Genomic DNA, 19,577 nt, shown 5'->3' on the forward strand with positions numbered 1-19,577 from the left:
GGACCATCAACTAACTGGGTCAGATCCAAGGCCGTCATGGAAGCCATGAACTCCCAAGCTGCAGCAGATGACTCACCGAGCGATGGCAGGTTGAAATCCCCCATAACCATAAGTCTGGGGGTATCAACCGCCAGCTCGGCTATCACCTCCAGCAGTTTGGGCAGGGCTGCTGTCATGCCACAGGGAGCCAGGTACGTAATCAGCAAACCCACCTGTATCCCCTGACCCCACCTCACAAAGAGGGACTCCGGCTATCTGTGGAACAGTGACCTCGCTCGGTCGAAGACCCTCGTTAATAATAACCACCACCCCACCACCCCTACCCTGGGCCCTCGGCTGATGAAATGCATGGAAACCTGGTGGGCACATTTCAACAAGGGGCACTCCCCTTCCGTGCCCAACCAGGTCTCTGAAATGCCCAACAGGTCCGCACCCCCCTCCCGTATAAGATCGTGAATAAGGGGGGCTTTATTCACAACGGACCTGGCATTACACAACATCAGCCGAAGGTCCAGGCTCTGAGGATCCCGACCACCCACCCGGGGAATGGGAAAAATCAGAGGGACCGGAGCACGAGATCGTTCACAGATAATGTTCACGCACTCCCCTAACATGATATGGTCCCCCGCTTCTGCCATATCTGCCCCTCCCAGTTACCGTGCTGATGGAATGACCCTCATGGAACCAAGCGCCACCCTCCACCCCCGTCCCCGAACCTAAGCTAGCAACGACGCGAGCCTTCGCAGGATCTGGCCGTATCCCCGTCCCTCCCCTTAAAAACCGATTAAAACACTCTTTTAAAAAACCCCTAAGATGTTTCTTAGCTGCATGCCACCTCTCGGGATTCCAAAATCCGTCATCGAGGTAGGCCCTCGATAGAGTGGAGGGCCACTTCTGCGAGAGGGGGGAATCTCGCAGACCAAGAAGAGTCGCTGGCGAATACATGTGTATTGCGGAGCATGGAGAGTGGTCTCCTCCCCGCCAATCCAGATAATATCCAAACAAGTCTCCGAATAGGAACAGATGGAAGAAGTCAGTCCACGATGGAAAATAATGTTAGAGAGTTGGCAATGTCCAGCAGCGTCAACGCAAACCCTCAAAGGAGAAGCGTCGCAGCCAATATCACCACCATCACCGCTGCATGGTGCTGCCATCATCAGAAGACGCCGCCACCGCTATCACAGCAGCCGTATTTCCATCCAAACCAACCCCCTCATAGCTCCCGGGGGAGGGGCTCCAGGTGGTCTCCAGGTGGTCTCCAAAGGGCTCCAAAAAAGGAAGCCCCCGCAGGCCCCAGGGAGGGGGGGGGCGAGGCCTCCATTCCAGAAGAATACCGCCAGTCATCGCCACCGCCCAGATGTAACAGCCCCCAAGATCGCCGTGGGACTTCATAGGGCTCCATGTGGGGTCCGCGAGGACTTCGGGGGGAGATCCATGGGGTCTGTGGGTGGCCCCTGATGTTCGTAGGGCTCCATGGTGGTTCCATGGGGCTTCGTGGGAGGACTAGGTGTTCCGTGGGGGCTTTGTGGGGGGGGGGTCATGATGATTCGTAGGGCTCCGCGGGGAAACCTCACCGCTGCCTCACCGCTGCCACCACCACCGCTAGGCACCTCAGCCTCCGCCACGGCTGCAGATAGATAGAAACGGCCGCAGATAAAAATGCCGTCCGGAGGACTTCCGGTATGGCTCCGCTTCGTGGAGAGCAGCTATGATTTAGCTGCTCACTCCCTAGTCAGTAGAGCTGTCAGGACATCGTAAATCTGGGTCCGACAGCTTGGAATTCTCTCCTTCGGGCAAAGAAGGAAAGATGAGCATTCAGGTTTGAAGTTGAGACACCCTAATAAGCTTCAAAGGCTTACGGGGAGATCTCCTTCCATAGCCTGATAAGCTCCTGGCTGGGCGAGGCTTCTGCCTTTATGGTGGACAAACGAAGCGTCCAATTTCCACGGCTGGAGTTGATTTATGATGGACTGTAACGTGGACAGAGCAGAAACTGGAGTTTTAATATTTGTTTGTAAGAAGACTGCAAGCCCCTGAGGATATATTTGCTGCGAAGATAGGAGAGAAGAAAGCAAATGGCGGTTTTGTGGAATGTGTATATTGAAAACGAAAGTTGAAGAAATGCTTACTAACAGCTAGTGTTGAAATAGAAGATATATAGAAATGATTAAATGGAAGAAACAAGAATCTTATGATTTATATTTTTTCTTCTTCTTTGAGATTATAATGATTTAGAAGAAAAGTTTTTTGAATTTTTCTTTTTTAATTTTTTTTTTCTTCTTCTTGGTCCATTATCAAGCTATATATATATATATATATATATTTGTTTTCTGAGGTTTTCACGGGTGTTTGTATATAGGTCTTTGGTTGTTCGGGTTTTCTCCCATGTAAAATTGGAAGTGTCTTCACGTTTTCTAAGTCTCATTCACATCTTCAGGCTTCAGCTTCAGGCTTCTGGGAGCAATGTTTGATCGCAGCTGTTCCTTCCTTTTAACTGCTAGTGGGGGTTTGAACTGATTGGGTGGGAGCTTGGCTGTGCTCTGATTGGATGGGGGTTTTTCTGTGCTCTGATTGGCTGGGGGTGTCCTGTGTTGGTGGGGGCTTGGTTGTGCTCAGTCTAGTCTGTGCTGCAGGGGATTTGAGCTGGTGAGCTGCATAGCTGTTGTTTGGCTTTGTGGTCGTGCTACATCTTCATAGTGGGTGTCAGTCTGCTGCATGAATGGATTGGAGGGTTTGAAATGGCTAATGTTGCAGCTGCGGTCTGGCTTCTGGTCCTTGGTCGTGCTTCATGATCAGTGTGGGTTTGGGTCTGCTTTCTGGGTGGATGCAGTGGTGACATCCTGTGTGGACCTCGTGAGTGTGGGTCTGGTGTCATTCCTCGTGTTAGGGACTCGTTTGTCAATAAGGGCGGGTTTCAAATGGCTGGTAGGCGGGAGGTGTCATCTCGTTGTTCATGCTGTGTGGGCGTTTTCTATCTCAATGGCTTCTCTGATTATTCTGTTGTTAAAGTGTTCAGTTTTGGCGATAGTTCTGGTCTTTTTAAAGTCAATATCGTGTCCTGTGACTTTAAAGTGTTGGACCAGGAAGAAGTTAGTTCCTCTTTTGAATGAGTTCTTGTGTTCTTCAATGCGTGCACTTATTCTTCTGTTGGTTTGTCCAATGTATGTGGTGGGGCAGGCGGTGCATGGGATTTCATATACTCCTTGATTTTCTAACTCAATTTTGTCTTTGGGGTTTCTTAGGATGGTGGATATTTTTCTGTTTGTGCAGAATGCTGTCTTGATGTTGTGTTTGTGGAGGATCTTGCTGATTCTGTCTGTGGTGCCTTTTATATATGGGAGGAGGGCTGTGCTGTTTTCTTGTTCTCTGTCTTGGGTTTTAGTGGGGGGTTCTTTTGGATTAGCTTGGTAATCTTATTTGTTTTGGAATCCATTGGATGTTAGTACGTTAGTGAGAGTGTCTAGTTGGGGTTTTAGGTGTTGTTCATCAGCTAAACATTTTGTTCTGGAGATGAGTGTCTTGGCTACGGAGTTGATCTGTGCTGGGTGGTGGTGTGAGAGTGCGCAGATAGCGGTTTGTGTGTTTTCTTCTGGTAGATGGTGTGTCCTAGGGAGCCATTGGGTTTTCTGTAGACTAAGACATCCAGGAAGGGAAGGTGGTTATTAACTTCTGTTTCCATGGTGAACTGTATTTTGGGGTGTAGGCTATTGAGGTGTGTGAGGAAGATGTCAAGTTTTTTGTAGACTTTAGTTCAGCATTCAATACCATCATTCCAGACATTCTTCTAACTAAGCTAAACCAGCTACAGGTACGGAACAGACTTGTAAGTGGATCACAAGCTTCCTAACAAACAGGAAGCAGCAGGTGAAGCTAAGCAAGATCACATCAAATACCTGTACAATTAGCACAGGGGCGGCCCCAGGCTGTGTGCTCTCCCCACTTCTCTTCTCTCTGTATACCAATGACTCCATCTCCAATGATCCATTTGGTAAGATACCGAAGTTCGTAGATGACACAAAGTGATTGGTCTCATTCGAGACAATGACGAATCATATAGACGAGAGGTCGAACGACTAGCCTTGTGGTGCAACCAAAACAATCTGGAACTGAACACACTCAAAACCGTAGAAATGGTGGTAGACTTTAGGAAAAACCCTTCCATACTTCCACCTCTCACAATACTTGACAACACAGTATCAACAGTAGAAACCTTCAAATTTCTGGGTTCTATCATATCGCAAGATCTCAAATGGACAGCTAACATCAAAAACATCATTAAAAAAGGACAATAAAGAATGTTCTTTCTCGCCAACTCAGTAAGCTCAAACTGCCCAAGGAGCTGCTGATCCAATTCTACAGAGGAATTATTGAGTCTGTCATTTGCACCTCTATAACTGTCTGGTTCGGTTCTGCAACCCAACAAGAAAACATAGACTTCAGAGGATAATTAGAACTGCAGAAAAAATAATTGCTACCAACTTGCCTTCCATTGAGGACCTGTATACTGCACGAATCAAGAAGAAGGCCGTGAAAATATTTGCAGATCCCTCGCATCCTGGCCATAAACTGTTTCAACTCCTACCCTCAAACGGCGCTATAGAGCACTGCACACCAGAACAACTAGACACAAGAACAGTTTTTTTTCAAGGCCATCACTCTGCTAAACAAATAATTCCCTCAACACTGTCAGACTATTTACTGAATCTGCACTACTATTAATCGTTTCATAGTTCCCATCACCAATCTCTTTCCACTTATGACTGTATGACTATAACTTGTTGCTGGCAATCCATATGATTTATATTGATATATTGATCATCAATTGTGTTGTAAATGTTGTACCTTGATGAACGTATCTTTTCTTTTATGTACACTGAGAGCATATGCACCAAGAAAAATTCCTTGTGTGTCCAATCACACTTGGCCAATAAAATTCTATTCTATTCTATTCTATTCTATTGGAAGATTGGATATTAAATCTTATGACAATTGAAGAAATATATAAGTGATGAAAATTTGAATTTGAAAAGCTGGATTGTAAATTAAGAAATGGATTTATGAAATTTGAAGGAATATACAAGCGCCTGGAAAAAAAAAATTGAACTTTAGAAGATGGACTAATTTTTAAAATGGACTGTAAGAAGAACGGACATTAAATGTTATGGCAATTGAAGAAATATATAAGTGATAAAAATTTGAGTTCGAGAAGATGGACAGTAATTTGAGAAATGGACTTATGAAATTTGAAGGAATATACAAGTGGGGAAAAAAATTGAATTTGAGAAGATGGATTAATTTTAAGATCGGACTGTAAGAAGAAGTAATATGTGAAGTTGGTATTGCTTCTCTTCTTTTCCTTTTTTTTTTTATTTTTATTATTCTTTCCTATCTTTTTATTTTTATTGTGAGGGGATCTAAAGTTTTAAATTTTTAAAGGTGGGAGGTTATGTATATTTTGTATACGTTAGATTTTGATTGTTGGTCATAATACCCGGTATTTGCTCTGGGAAGTTTGGGGGGGGGAAGGGGGAGGAGGGGGAAAGGGGGGGGGAAATGATACATGGATTGATTATTAATGTACAGTAATTTTTGAAGATATGAAATTAAAATTTAAAATGATATTGGGGATGCTCGACTGCCATTTCAGAAAGAAAAGGAGAGAGAAGTAGAAGGAGGGAAGAAAGTAGGTAGGAAAGAGTAGAGAAGGAGGAGGGGAATAAGAAGGTTAGATAGGGTGGAAGAAGGGAGGAGTGGAGAAGGAGGAGAGGAAGTAGTAAAGTGAAGGAGGTGAGGATGGATGGGTAAGTAGTAGAGGGTAGAGAGGGAGGTTGTGAAGAAAGGAAGTGGCAATTGGGCAGGCCTGAATCAGTAATAAATAAAAATTATTGCGCCCCTTCCTTGATCGGGATGCCTTATGCACAGTCACTCATGCGCTCGTTACCTCTCGCTTGGATTACTGTAATGCTCTCTACATGGGGCTCCCCTTGAAGTGCGCTCGGAGGCTTCAGTTAGTCCAGAATGCAGCTGCGCGGGTTATAGAGGAAGCTACGTGTAGCTCCCATGTAACACCGCTCCTGCGCAGACTGCACTGGCTGCCTGTGGCCTTCCGGGTGCACTTTAAGGTGTTGGTTATGACCTTTAAATCGCTCCATGGCTTAGGACCTGGGTACTTACGGGACCGCCTGCTGTTACCACACGCCTCCCACCGACCCGTACGCTCCCATAGAGAGGGACTTCTCAGGGTGCCGTCCGCCAAACAATGTCGGCTGGCGGCCCCCAGGGGAAGGGCCTTCTCTGTGGGGGCTCCCACACTCTGGAACGAGCTTCCCCCAGGTTTACACCAAATACCTGACCTTCGGACATTTCGTCGCGAACTCAAGACTCATCTTTTTATCCGCGCGGGGCTGGCTTAAATTGGGATTTTAATGTTAAATTTATTAATTTTAAACGGGGTTTTTTAGTATGGTAAATTTTAATCACTGGGCTAATTTAAATAAGATTTTAAAATCGTATTTTAAATTTGTATATTGTATTGTCGGTTTTATTATGCCTGTACACCGCCCTGAGTCCTTCGGGAGAAGGGCGGTATAAAAATCAAATAAAATAAATAAATAAAATAAATAAAATAATAGTTTGTACATAAATATGATGTTTGAAAATGGAAATAAAAATTATTTATACCAAAATACCAAAAGAAGAATCTTCTTCTGCGCATGCCCGATATGGCAGCGTCTTGAGCTCTGTGGAGACAACGGGTCGGGTTTCCTGAGCCGGGAAACCACGCGGAGCCGACTGCCGAGCTGCCGAGTGCCCTCCGCCTCTTGCTGAAGCTGTCCGGCGGCCGAGGGAGAGGTTTTGGACGTCGTGGGATCCTCGGCCGCCGAGAACGAGGCTGGAGGCATGACTGGGCAGCGGACGGACGGCGGCGGCCATCTTGGGGGGTGCGGAACGGCGCTCCCTGAAGATCTGAAGTTCCGGCGGCCAGCTGGCTTTTCGATCTGCTGGCTGGCCGGTCTGTCGATCTGCGGGCCCGTGGGCTTGCCGGCTCGCGGGGGATGGACGGCGGCGCTCGCTTCGGGGGGGTGCGGTCCGGCGCCCCCCCGGTGGTGGACGGCCAGCCTTGCCGGCCCCGCTGGCTTGCGGGCCTGCCGGCCTGTTGGTTTTCGGCGTGGACGATTCGGGAGGTATGACTGGGCAGCGGACGGCGGTAGCCATCTTGGGGGGTGCGGAATGGCGCCCCCTGAAGATTTGGCGGCCAGCTGGCTTTTCGATCTGCTGGCTGGCCGGACTGCTGACTTGCGGGCCTGTGGGCTTGCTGGCTTGCGGGAAAGGGCGGTGGCGCTCACTTTGAAGTGCGGTTTGGCGCTCCCGGAGATGGACAACCCGGCCTTGCCGGCCCTGCTGTCTTGGGCCTGCCGGCCTGTTGGTCTCCGGCCTGTCGGCCTCCCGGATTGCGGATTGCCAGATTGTCGTTCTGCCACAAGTACCATCGGCAGCTGGAATTTTTCCGCTAGATTTAAGTCCTAATACCATCGACCTGGTCATGAGCCTGGACATCGGCTCTGTCTTGAGCCTGGACATCGGCTTAGACATTGGCCCCGACATCGGCAGGGCTTGGCGGCTTGGACGGTTTTTTAGCTCTCGGCGTTCACCTCACCGCGAAGGACATCAGCGGGACTATCATCTGACTGTGAACGACTTTGGACGGCCTTTTACCATCCTAGGCTTTAAAGGCCTAGTTTTATGGCTGATTTTAAGCTAACGATAATGGCCGCTATTTCTGTCATCAGCGGCATTGCAGACATGACTGTCAACTGTCTGACGTAGTTAACTTTAAACATGGTCGTTCCTCATGGTGTTCGCCTGGCAGTGGTGTGCGGTCCGCTAATTCCATCAGCGGACTTGGACAGTTTGATCCCGTTTACATCTTATATGGACAGGGGTCGGTTTACTACACTTGTAGGAACTGCTGGCTTGGGATACCCTTTTTTCCGTTGTTACCTGATCCTATTATGAGTTACTCGGCTTGAGCTCTTACGGCTGCGAGGTTCCCCGCCTCGCAGGAGTGGCTCTGCTCTATCGAGGGCCTACCTTAATGAAGGGTCTTGGGACCCAGAGGTGGCATGCCTCAAGAAGAATCTCTGGGGTTTTTAATAGGTTTTTTAATAAGGGGCTTTTAAAGGGGGGGAGGGGATTGACGGGTAGGGGGAGTGACCCGTCGGGGAGGGTATGTCCAGTCCCAACGCGGGCTCACGACACTATTTATTTTATTTTTTATTTATTTATTTAATTTTTATACCGCCCTTCTCCCGAAGGACTCAGGGCGGTGTACAGGCAAATAAAAGCAGACAAGACAGTATTATATAAAATGCAAGATTAAAAAACTTATTATAATTTGCCTAAAAAATTTAAAAAATATAGATACTAAAACCCCATTTAAAATTCATAATAAAAACTATAAAATCCATAAAATTTAAGCCAGCCCCGCGCGAATAAAAAGGTGTGTCTTCAGTTCACAAAGGTCCAAGGTCAGGTATTTGGCGCAGACCGGGGAAGTTCGTTCCAGAGTGTGGGAGCCCCACAGAGAAGGACCTTCCTGGGGCCGCCAGCCGCACTGCTTGGCGGACGGCACCCTGAGAAGTCCCTCTCTGTGAGGCGTGCGGGTCGGTGGGAGGCATATGGTAACAGCAGGCGGTCCCGTAGTACCCAGGCCCTAAGCCATGGAGCGCTTTAAAGGTCATAACAAAACCTTAAAGTGCACCCGGAAAGCCACAGGTAGCCAGTGCAGTCTGCGCAGGAGAGGTGTTACATGGGAGAGCGACACTCCCTCTATCACCCGCGCAGCTGCATTCTGGACTAACTGAAGCCTTGAGTGCACTTCAAGGGAGCCCCATGTAGAGCATTACAATAATCCAAGCGAGAGGTAACGAGCGTGAGTGACTGTGCACAAGGCATCCCGATCAAGGAAGGCGCAACTGCGAACCAGGCGGACCTGGTGGAAGGCCCCCTGGAGACGGCCGTCAAATGATCTTCAAACGACAGCCGCTCATCCAGGAGGACACCTAAGTTGCGCACCCTATCCTTTGGGGCCAATAACTGCTCCAACAGTCAGCTGCGGATGCAGCTGACTGAATCGAGATGCCGGCATCCACAGCCACTCCGTCTTGGAGGATTGAGCTTGAGCCTGTTTCTCCCCATCCAGACCCGTCGGCTTCCAAGCACCGGGACAACACTTCAACAACTTCATTGGGGTGACCTGGGGTGGAGAAGTACAGCTGAGTGTCATCAGCGTACTGATGGTACTTCACCCCAAAGCCACTGATGATCTCACCCAACGGCTTCATGTAGATGTTGAACAGAAGGCGAGAGAATCGACCCCTGCGGCACCCACAAGTGAGGGCCCTCGCGGTCGACCTCTGCCCCCTGTCAACACCGTCTGCGACGGTCGGAGAGATAGGAGGAGAACCACCGATAAGCGGTGCCTCACTCCCAATCCCCCAACCGGCGCAGCAGATACCATAGTCGATGGTATCAAAAGCCGCTGAGAGGTCTAATAGGACCAGGGCAGAGGAATAACCCTGTCCCTGGCCCTCAGAGATCATCCACCAATGCGACCAAAGCTGTCTCCGTGCTGTGGCGGGTCGGAAGCGGACTGGAGCAGGTCTAGATAGACGGATTCTTCCAGGTATTGGGGTAGCTGACGCCACAGCACTCTCTACAACCTTCGCAACAAAGCGAAGGTTGGAGACTAACCGATAATTTCCCAAAATAGCCGGGTCCAAAGAGGGCTTCTTAAGGAGGGTCTCACCACCGCCTCTTTCAAGGCGGCAGGAAAACCCTTCCAACAAAGAAGCATTTGTAATCCTCTGGAGCCAGCCTCGTGTCACCTCCTGAGGGGCCAGCACCAGCCAGGAGGGACACGGGTCCCGTAAACATGTGGTGGCGTGGGGCCTCCCCAACAACCTCTCCCCGTCCTCGGAGCCACAGGGTCAAACTCATCCCAAACAGACTCAACAAGGCGTGCCTCCTCTCCCTCGCTTGGATCATCCCAATTTCGGTCCAGACCATCCCGGAGCTGAGCGATTTTGTCGTATAGATAACCACTAAACTCCTCGGCACGCCCCTGTAAAGGGTCATCCCGCACCTCCTGATGAAGGAGGCGGGTCACCCGCTGGGGCGGCGGTTATCTGCCGGCGCAATGAGGGTGGGCGTGGCGCCTCGCCTCCCTCATTGCCACTAGGTAGGTCTAGAATAGGACCTAACTAGTGTCGATCAACTTCAGAACGACTGGACCTCCAAGTACTCTCTAGGCGTCTTCTCCGGCGTTTCATCTCCCTCAGCCCCTCGGAGAACCAAGGGGCGGACGAGATCTGCGCGGGTCAGAGGCGCAAAGGCACGACACGGTCCAAGGCCCCAGCGCGGCCTGTTCCCAGGCCGCAACTAGTTCCTCAGTCGTGCCGTGGGCCAGATCCTCAGGAATGGCCCAAGCTCCGTCAGGAACCTCTCAGGGTCCATCAGGCGCCTGGGACGGAACCAACGTGTGAGTTCCGTCTCCCTGCGATGGTGGGTGGCGGTTCGGAAGTCTAGGTGAAGGAGAAAATGATCGGACCATGACATTGGTTCTGTTACTAAATCGTCTAGTATCAGATCATTTAACCACTGACCAGAGATATAAATCAGATCCAGCGTGCCTCCCCCCATGTGCGTAGGGCCATCATTTACTCGAATCAGGTCCAAGGCCGTCATGGAAGCCTGGAACTCCCGAGCTGTAGTCGATAATAAGCCAACTGATGGCAAGTTGAAATCCCCCATGACTATAAGTCTGGGGGTCTCAACTGCCACAGTGGCAAATAACTCAACAGCTCGGGCAGGGCTGTGGTCACGCAGCAAGGAGCCAGTACGTGATCAGCAAGCCCAACTGATTCCTATGGCCCCACCTCACATAGAGGGATTCACAGCCGGCAATCTGAGGAACAGTGGCCTCCCTCGGCTCTAGATCTTCCTTAATGACAACCGCCACCCCTCCACCCCTACCCTGGGCCCTCGGCTGATGGAATGCTCGGAAACCTGGGGGGCACAGTTCGACGAGGGGAACCCCCCCCTCTGGCCCCAACCAGGTCTCCGTAATGCCCATAAGGTCCGCGGACTCCCCCTGAATAAGATCGCAAATCAAGGGGGCTTTATTTACCACGGACCGGGCATTACATAACATCAACCGAAGATCCAGGCTCTGAGGATCACGGCCGCCCGAGGAACGGGTAGGGACTAAGGGCCCGGAGCACGTGATCGCTTTCAGACATCGAGCACGTGCTCCCCACACTCGATACGCCCCCCCCTCCGCCATATCTGCCTCTCCCACTTACCGTACAGATTGAACCACCCTCTAGCCCTGGAACAAACCCCTCCCCCCCTGCCTTCAGACCAGATTTCACTTGGTCCGAAGACGGGGGGGAGGGGATTGTACAGAGCGGAGAACATTATCCCATCTGTACGGTGAGTGGGGGGGGCAGATATGGCGGAGGCAGGGGCCGGTCGCTTTTGGGAGCACGTGTTCGATGTTTAAAAGCGATCACGTGCTCCGCCCCCAGTCCTCACTCGTTCCCGGATGGTCAAGACCCTCAGAGCTTGGGTCTTAGGCTGATGCTTTGCAATGCCGGTCCGTGGTTAACAAGGCTCTGATTTGTGATCTTATTCAGAGGAGTCCGCGGACCTTATGGGCATTACGGAGACCTGGTTGGGCACAGAAGGTGTACCCTGGTCGAACTGTGCCCTCTGGGTTTCGTGCATTCCATCAGCCGAGGACCCAAGATAGGGGTGGCGGTTGTGATTAAAGAAAGTCTGGAGCCGAGGAGTCCACTGTTCCTCAGATAGCTGGCTGTGAATCCCTCCTGTGAAGTGGGGCCACGAATCAGATGGGGCTGTTGATCACGTGCCTGGCTCCTTGCTGCGTGACTACAGCCCTACCTGAACTGCTAGAGGTGCTTGCTGGCGTGGCGGTGGAGATCCCCAGACTACTGGTCTTGGGGATTTCAACCTGCCATCTGCCGCTTGTCGTCGACGGTGGTTCAGGAGTTCCAGGCCTCCATGACCTTGGACCTGATTCAAGTAACTGATGGCCCTACACACATTGGGGAGGCGCTAGACTTGATTTTTATCTCTGGTCAGTGGGTAAATGATCTGGATTTGGAGATTTAGTGAAAGAACCGGTGTCATGGTCAGATCATTTTCTTCTTCGCCTAGACTTTCAGACCGCTCACCACCGCAGGGGAGGCGAGCCAATGCGTTGGTTCCGTCTGGCGCCTGATGGACCCGGAGAGGTTCTGGCGGGCAGCGCTTCCTGAGGATCTTACCCACGGCACGACTGAAGAACTGGTTGCGGCCTGGAACGGGCAGCGGCTGGGCTTTGGACGTGTCGCGCGCTGCGACCTCTGACCCGGCGTGATCTCAATTGGCTCCCTGGTTTTCCGAGGAGCTGAGAGAGATGAAACGCCGAGAAGACGCCTGGAGTGTTTGGAGGTCTAGCGTTCGAGGCTGATCGGACACTAGTGAGGTCCTTTACTAGGACCTACCTGGTGGCAATGAGGAGGCGGCGTCTCTCGTTCCACCCTCATTGCATCGGCAGATAACCGCCCGGCCGCCCTGTTTGGTGACCCGTTCCTCCTCCATCAAGAGGGACGGGATGACCCACAGGGACGAGCTGAGGAGTTTAACGGTTATCTATACGATAAAATCGTTCAGCTTCGGATAGTTTGGACCAAGATTGCGATGATCCAGTCGGGACGACAGAGACACGTCTTGTTGAGGTTATTTGGGATGAGTTTGATTCTGTGGCTCCCGAGGACATGGACAGGTTGCTGGGGAGGTTACATGCAACTACATGTTTACTGGACCCGTGCCCTTCCTGGTTAGTGCTGGCTGCTCAGGAAGTGACAGGCTGGCTCAGGGATTATAAATGCTTCTTTGATGGAAGGGTTTTCCCGCCGCCTTGAAGGAGGCAGTGGTGAACCTCTCCTCAAGAAGCCTTCCTGGACCCAGCTATTTTGAGTAATTATCGTCCAGTCTCAACCTTCGCTTTGTGGGCGAAGGTTGTTGAGAGTGTGGTTGCATGGCAGCTCCCGGCACCTGGAGGCTGTCTATCTGGACCCGTTCAGTCCGACCACCCGTTATAAATGGAGACGGCTTTGGTCGCGTTGGTGGATGACCTCTGGAGGGCCAGGGACAGGTTGCTCTCTGCCTTGGTCCTATTAGATCTCTCAGCGGCTTTGTACCATCGACCATGGTATCCTGCTGCGCCGGTTGGAGGGATTGGGATGGGGGCACCGTTATCGGTGGTTCTCCTCATCTCTGACCGATGCAGACGGTGTTGACACGAGGGCAGAGGTCGTCTCGGCGCCTCACTTGTGGGTGCCTCAGGGTCGATTCTCGCCCACCCTGTTCAACATCTATATGAAGCCGCTGGGTGAGGTCATCAGTGGTTTCGGGTGAGTTATCATCTGTACGCTGATGATACTCAGCTGTGCCACCCGGACCACCCAGCGAAGCGGTCAGTGCTGTCCCGGTGCCTGGAAGCTATGCGGGTCTGATGGGGAGAAACAAACTCAACTCAATCCTCCAAGATGGAGTGGCTGTGGATGCCGGTATCATCGTACAGTCAGCTGCATCCGCGGCTGACTGTTGAAGCGGTTAGTAACCCCAAAGGGCGGTTCGCAACTTGGGTGTCCTCCTGGACGGCTGTCTTTTGATGAACACCTGGCGGCGTCGCCAGGAGGCCTTTACCAGGTTCGCCTGGTTCGCCAGTTGCGGGATGCCTTATGCACGGTCACTCACGCTCTGGTTACGTCTAGGCTGGATTATTGCAATGCTCTCTACATGGGGCTGCCTTGAGGTGCACCCGGAGGCTGCAGCTAGTCAGAATGCGGCTCGCGGTAATGTGAGGAGCTCGTGGCTCCCCGTGACATCGCTGCTCCGTAGCTTGCACTGGCTTCCTGTGGTCTTTCGGTGCGCTTCAAGATTTTGGTAACTATCTTTAAAGCGCTCCATGGCTTAGGACCCGGGTACGAGACCGCCTGCTGTTACCTTTGCCTCCCACCGACCCGTGCGCGCAGAGGGTCTCCTCAGTGCCGTCCGCCAAACAGTGTCGGCTGGCGGCCCCAGGAGTAGGGCCTTCTCTGTGGGGCAGTGGCTCTGGAATGAACTTCCCCGGTCTCGTCAAGTGCCCGATCTTGGACCTTCCGTCGTGAGCTCAAAACATATTTATTCATTAAAGCGGGACTGGCATAATTAGTGATGTATTTTAATTGGGTTTTTAATATTTTTTAACTTTTTAATTTAAATTTTAATAATCGGCCTTTAAAATTTGCTCTTTTTAATTGTTGTTTTAAACTGTATATATCTTTGTTTTTACTTTGGCTGTACACCGCCCTGAGTCCTTTGGGAGAAGGGCGGTATAAAAATTTAATTAAAAAAAAAAAAAAATGCCATCCGGAGGCGCCACCCCGTTAACTCCCCGGCCGCTGCCGTTGCTATTCTCAGCCCGGCCGGCCAGGCTGCTCGCCGCTGCTCACCACTCCCCCCGGCTTCGCTTCGCTCCCGGTCACACTCCCCCGGGCAGAGGGGGAGTTCCACTAGCCGGGCCAGGGACCGAAGAGATCTAAAAATCAGTTCCCTGGCTCAGACCTGCCGGAAAGGCCGCCATCCGCCGCACCGTCTTCAGCTCCGCAGCACCATCTTGGGCATGCGCATAATGTTCCCACCACATATGGTAATATGTTCCTAATTCCATTTCACATTTCCAGCAAATTGGAGAATATTTTTTACTAATCTTTGCCAATCTTGTAGGTGGGATATGCCACCTGTGAAACATTTTATTCAGGTTTTCTTTGTAGGCAGCCGCCAATATAATTTTAATATTTTTTCCCCCCATAAATTTAACCACTTATCCACATCAATACTGTACCCGAAGCATCTGCCCCAGGTTATCATATTCTCCTTGATTTGTTCTTCATACATATCTTGTTCTAATAGATACCTATATAGTTTCCCTATGACCTTTTTCTCCGTATTTAGTAAAATTTTATCCAACTCTGATAGTTCTGACTTTATGTCCTTTTCTTTTTTATCTTTCAAGAATTTGGACTGTATTTGTAGATTCTAATTCCATTCCCTCTTCCTTTAGTTTGTGGGGTTTGGCCCCCTTTGATGAGTCCTCTGGCCACCGTTGTTAAGTGAATCTCTCCAGTTGTTAAATTAATCCCATGGTTGCTATGCGAATCCAGCCTCCTTGCTGACATTGCTTGTCAGAAGGTCGCAAAACGGGATCGTGTGAGCCCGGATTCCCGCAACAACCATGTGACTAATTTAAATCCTGGTACCTTTCCGTATTTATCAATCGTTTCCAACAAAGATACTGTATACTTGAATTTATAGGATTTGTTAAAGTAACCACTAAGTCGTCTGCAAAAGCTCTAACTTTGTACTCATATTGTCTAATCTTAATTCCCTCTATTTTCATTAATTCTCGTATTTTATCCAATAATGGTTCCAGAGTCAAAACAAACAATAGTGGTGGTAAAGGACATCCCTGTCTCGTTTCTTTCGCAATCTTAATAACTTCTGTCAGACTACCATTTATTATAATCTGAGCTGTTTGCTCTCCATAAATCGTTTTAATTATTCTAACAAAGCAATCTCCAAATTGCATCTTCTCTATTAATTTAAATAAAAAAATCCCAATGCAATCGATCAAAGGCCTTCTCCGCATCCAAAAAAATAAGTGCTGCTGAAGTATTCTTCTTTTCCAGATATTCCAATATATTAATAATCTGTCTAACATTATTCCTCATCTGCCTCCCTTTTATAAAACCAGATTGATCAGTATGAATTCTTTGTTGTAAAACTAACATTAATCTATTTGCTATTATTTTAACAAAAATCTTATAGTCATTATTTAAAAGTGAGATCGGCCTATAATTCCCGGGTTTAGAGCAATCTTGTTCCTCGCTTAGCAGCTGTCTCATTTAGCGACAAATTCTGGGCTCAATTGTCCTAAGCGTTCATCGAAAACTACCTGTATTTTTGTCCTCAACTTCCGACCACAAGTTGCTAAGTGAGACAGCTGTTAAGTGCATTTTGCTCCACTTTACGACTTTCCTTGCCACAGTCGTTAAGCGAATCCTGGCAGTTGTTAAGTTAGTCACACGGTTGTTAAGTGAATCCGGCTTTTCCCTTGGACTTTGCTTGTTAGAAGGTCGCAAAAGGGGGTCGCGTCACCCCGGGACAATGTGACCGTCGTAAATATGAGCCAGTTGCTAAGTGTTTGAATTTTGATCACATGATCGCCAGGACGGTCGTAAGTGTGAAAAATGGTCATAAGTCGCTTTTTTTCAGTGCTGTGGTAACATTGAATGGTCACTAAACGAACAGTTGTAAGTCGAGAACTTACATATATAGTCTTTCTGTGTGAAAGCAAGGAGAACAAAGTTGTCATAAAACAGGTAGTCCTTGACTTACAACCGTTCATTTAGTGACCGTTCAAATTTACCACGGCACTGAAAAAAGTGACTTACGACCGTTTTTCACACAACCGTCCACATGGTCATGTGATCAAAATCTGGATGCTTGGCAAGAGCCTCATATTTATGACGGTCATACAGTGCCGGGGGGGGGTCATGTGATCCCCTTTTACGACCTGACAAGCAAAGTCCAACAGCTGGGTTACTAACTTATCAACTGCAGTGATTCACTTAATGACAGTGGCAACAAAGGTCGTAAAATGGGGCCAAACTCACTTAGCAAACGTCTTGCTTAACAATGGAAATTTTGGGCTCCATCGTGGTCGTAAGGCGAGGACTACCTGTATTGCGCCTCCTGCTTTGAAGGAACCGTTGGTTTGGCGCTGTCAAACATCACCTCAGGGCTTGTGTTTCCCACGTCTGTCCATCCGTCCGCCCACCTTTCCTCCCTGCCACTCACCAGTCGCTCACCACGATATCAGGCCGGGCTTCGTCCATCAACCGGTCCCAGTAGCCGTGATCCCGTAAGGTGATCAGCTGCCTCTTCATGCATGAACTGGCAAGGAAGAGAAAACCACCGGTTGTTACAAGCCTCCATCCTCATCTTCTTTTTAATGATCCCATAATCCCTTGCATTGGGGTGGAGTCCGGGCATCTGAATGGAGCTGAGTGTTTTACTGGCCGGATGCCCTTCCTGTCCCCAATGCGGAGTTCTATTCAGCAGATATATTCTCAAGGTACGGAGAAAGAGAAATAACATAATATAACATAACATAACATAACATAACAACAGAGTTGGAAGGGACCTTGGAGGCTTTCTAGTCCAACCCCCTGCCCAGGCAGGAAACCCTACACCATCTCAGTCAGATGGTTATCCAACATTTTCTTAAAAGCTTCCAGTGTTGGAGCATTCACAACTTCTGCAGGCAAGTCGTTCCACTTATTAATTGTTCTAACTGTCAGGAAATTTCTCCTTAGTTCTAAGTTGCTTCTTTCTTTGATCAGTTTCCACCCATTGCTTCTTGTTCTACCCTCAGGTGCTTTGGAGAACAGCCCGACTCCCTCTTCTTTGTGGCAGCCCCTGAGATATTGGAACACAGCTATCATGTCTCCCCTAGTCCTTCTTTTTATTAAACTAGACATACCCAGTTCCTGCAACCGTTCTTCATATGTTTTATCCTCCAGTCCCCTAATCATCTTTGTTGCTCTTCTCTGCACTCTTTCTAGAGTCTCAACATCTTTTTTACATCGTGGCGACCAAAACTGGATGCAATATTCCAAGTGTGGCCTTACCAAGGCATTATAAAGTGGTACTAGCACTTCACGTGATCTTGATTCTATCCCTCTGTTTATGCAGCCCAGAACTGTGTTGGCTTTTTTAACAGCTGCTGCACACTGCTGGCTCATATCTAGATGGTTATCCACTAGGACTCCAAGATCCCTCTCACAGGTACTACTATTGAGCAAGGTACCACATATACGGTACTGGTGCATTTTGTTTTTTTGGCCTAAATGTAGAACCTTACTTTTTTCACTGTTGAATTTCATTTTGTTAGATAGCGCCCAATGTTCAAGTCTGTCAAGATCTTTCTGTAACTTGAGCCTATCTTCTGGAGTGTTGGCTATTCCTGCCAGCTTGGTGTCATCTGCAAATTTGATGAGTTCCCCATCTATCCCCTCGTCCAAGTCATTGATGAAGATGTTGAAGAGTACTGGGCCTAAAACAGAGCCTTGGGGTACTCCACTGCATACTTCCCTCCATGTGGATGTAGTTCCGTTGAGGACTACACGTTGAGTGCGTTGGTCAGCCAATTACGAATCCATCTGGTGGTGGTGCTGTCTAACCCACATTTTCTACTTTATCTAGTAGTAGGTTATGGTCTACTTTATCAAATGCTTTACTGAAGTCCAAGTAAATTATATCAACAGCATTCCTCTGGTCTACTAATTTTGTCATTTTGTCAAAGAATGCGATAAGATTAGTCTGGCATGATCTGTTTTGACAAACCCATGTTGGCTTTTGGTTATTACTTTGTTTGCTTCTAGGTGTTCGGTGATTCGTTGCTTGATTATCTTTTCCAGAATCTTCCTGGTATTGAGGTCAGACTGATAGGTCTGTAGTTTCCTGGATCTGTTTTTTCCTTTTTGAAGATGGGAACTACATCAGCTCTTTTCCAGTCCTCTGGCAGCTCCCTGTGCTCCAGGATCTTTGAAAGATATAGTTCAGTGGTTCTGAGATCACGTCTGCCAGTTCCTTCAGAACCTTGGGGTGTAATCCATCCGGTCCTGGTGATTTGAACTCGTCTAGGGTAGACAGGTGTTCACTTACCATTTTCTTCCCTATTTTAACTTGTGTTTCTAATCTGTTTTTGTAGTGCTGTTTTGATAGGTTGGATTGTTTTTCCTTTTGTGTAAAGACAAATGCAAAAAATGCGTTAAGTAGTTCTGCTTTCTCCCTGTTGTTTGTCATCTTCTTGTCACTTTCTCCCAGCAATGGACCAATTGGTTCCATGACTTTTTTCTTGTTTTTAACATATTGGAAGAAGATTTTTTTGGTATGTGTTACTTTTGTCGCTAGCCTTTGTTCATTGTGAGCCTTAGCTTTCCTCACTTCATCTTTACAGGCTCGGGCTGTTGCTGATATTCTGCCTTAGTTATTTGTTCCTCTTTCCAATTTTTATATTTGTCCTTTACTCTCTCACACACAATTTATCAGACAGTTCTTTATGCAGCCATGCTGGTTTCTTTTGAGATCTATTATTTTTCTTCTTCATTGGTATTGTGTTAGACTGCGCTTTTATAATCTCACTTTTCAAAATTTCCCAAGCTTCTTGAGTCGTTTCCCCCGAGGATTCTCATCCATTGAATCCTTCTCAAGCTCTCTCTAAGTTTATTGAAATTAGCTCTCTTAAAGTCCAAGACTCTAGTTTGACTTTGTTCTATTACTTGTATTTGCTTAATGTCGAATTCCAATATTGCGTGGTCACTTGCCCCCAAGGTTCCTGTAGCTTCAACACCTTCTATCATTTCATCTCTGTTAGTGAGAATTAAGTCCAGTATGGTTGA

General features: G+C 48.6%; 2 protein-coding genes across 3 annotated transcripts in view; both read right to left on the reverse strand.

The window, feature by feature from the left end:
• The window catches only part of LOC131204986 (uncharacterized), a 218,388-nt gene that overhangs the window by 123,669 nt on the left and 75,142 nt on the right, over positions 1-19,577 (reverse strand). The gene's annotated exons all lie outside the window — the stretch shown is intronic.
• The window catches only part of LOC131183921 (F-box only protein 6-like), a 30,117-nt gene that overhangs the window by 4,481 nt on the left and 6,059 nt on the right, over positions 1-19,577 (reverse strand). For both annotated transcript variants that reach the window (XR_009151872.1, XM_058154698.1), the window contains exon 3: positions 16,972-17,067. Coding sequence is in view for 1 of the 2 variants with exons in the window: in XM_058154698.1 (XP_058010681.1) it covers positions 16,972-17,067 (96 nt within the window). In the remaining variant the exon portion in view is untranslated. The remainder of the gene's footprint in view (positions 1-16,971; positions 17,068-19,577) is intronic.

This window comes from Ahaetulla prasina, chromosome 11, assembly GCF_028640845.1.
Source record: "Ahaetulla prasina isolate Xishuangbanna chromosome 11, ASM2864084v1, whole genome shotgun sequence".
Classification (NCBI taxonomy): domain Eukaryota; kingdom Metazoa; phylum Chordata; class Lepidosauria; order Squamata; family Colubridae; genus Ahaetulla; species Ahaetulla prasina.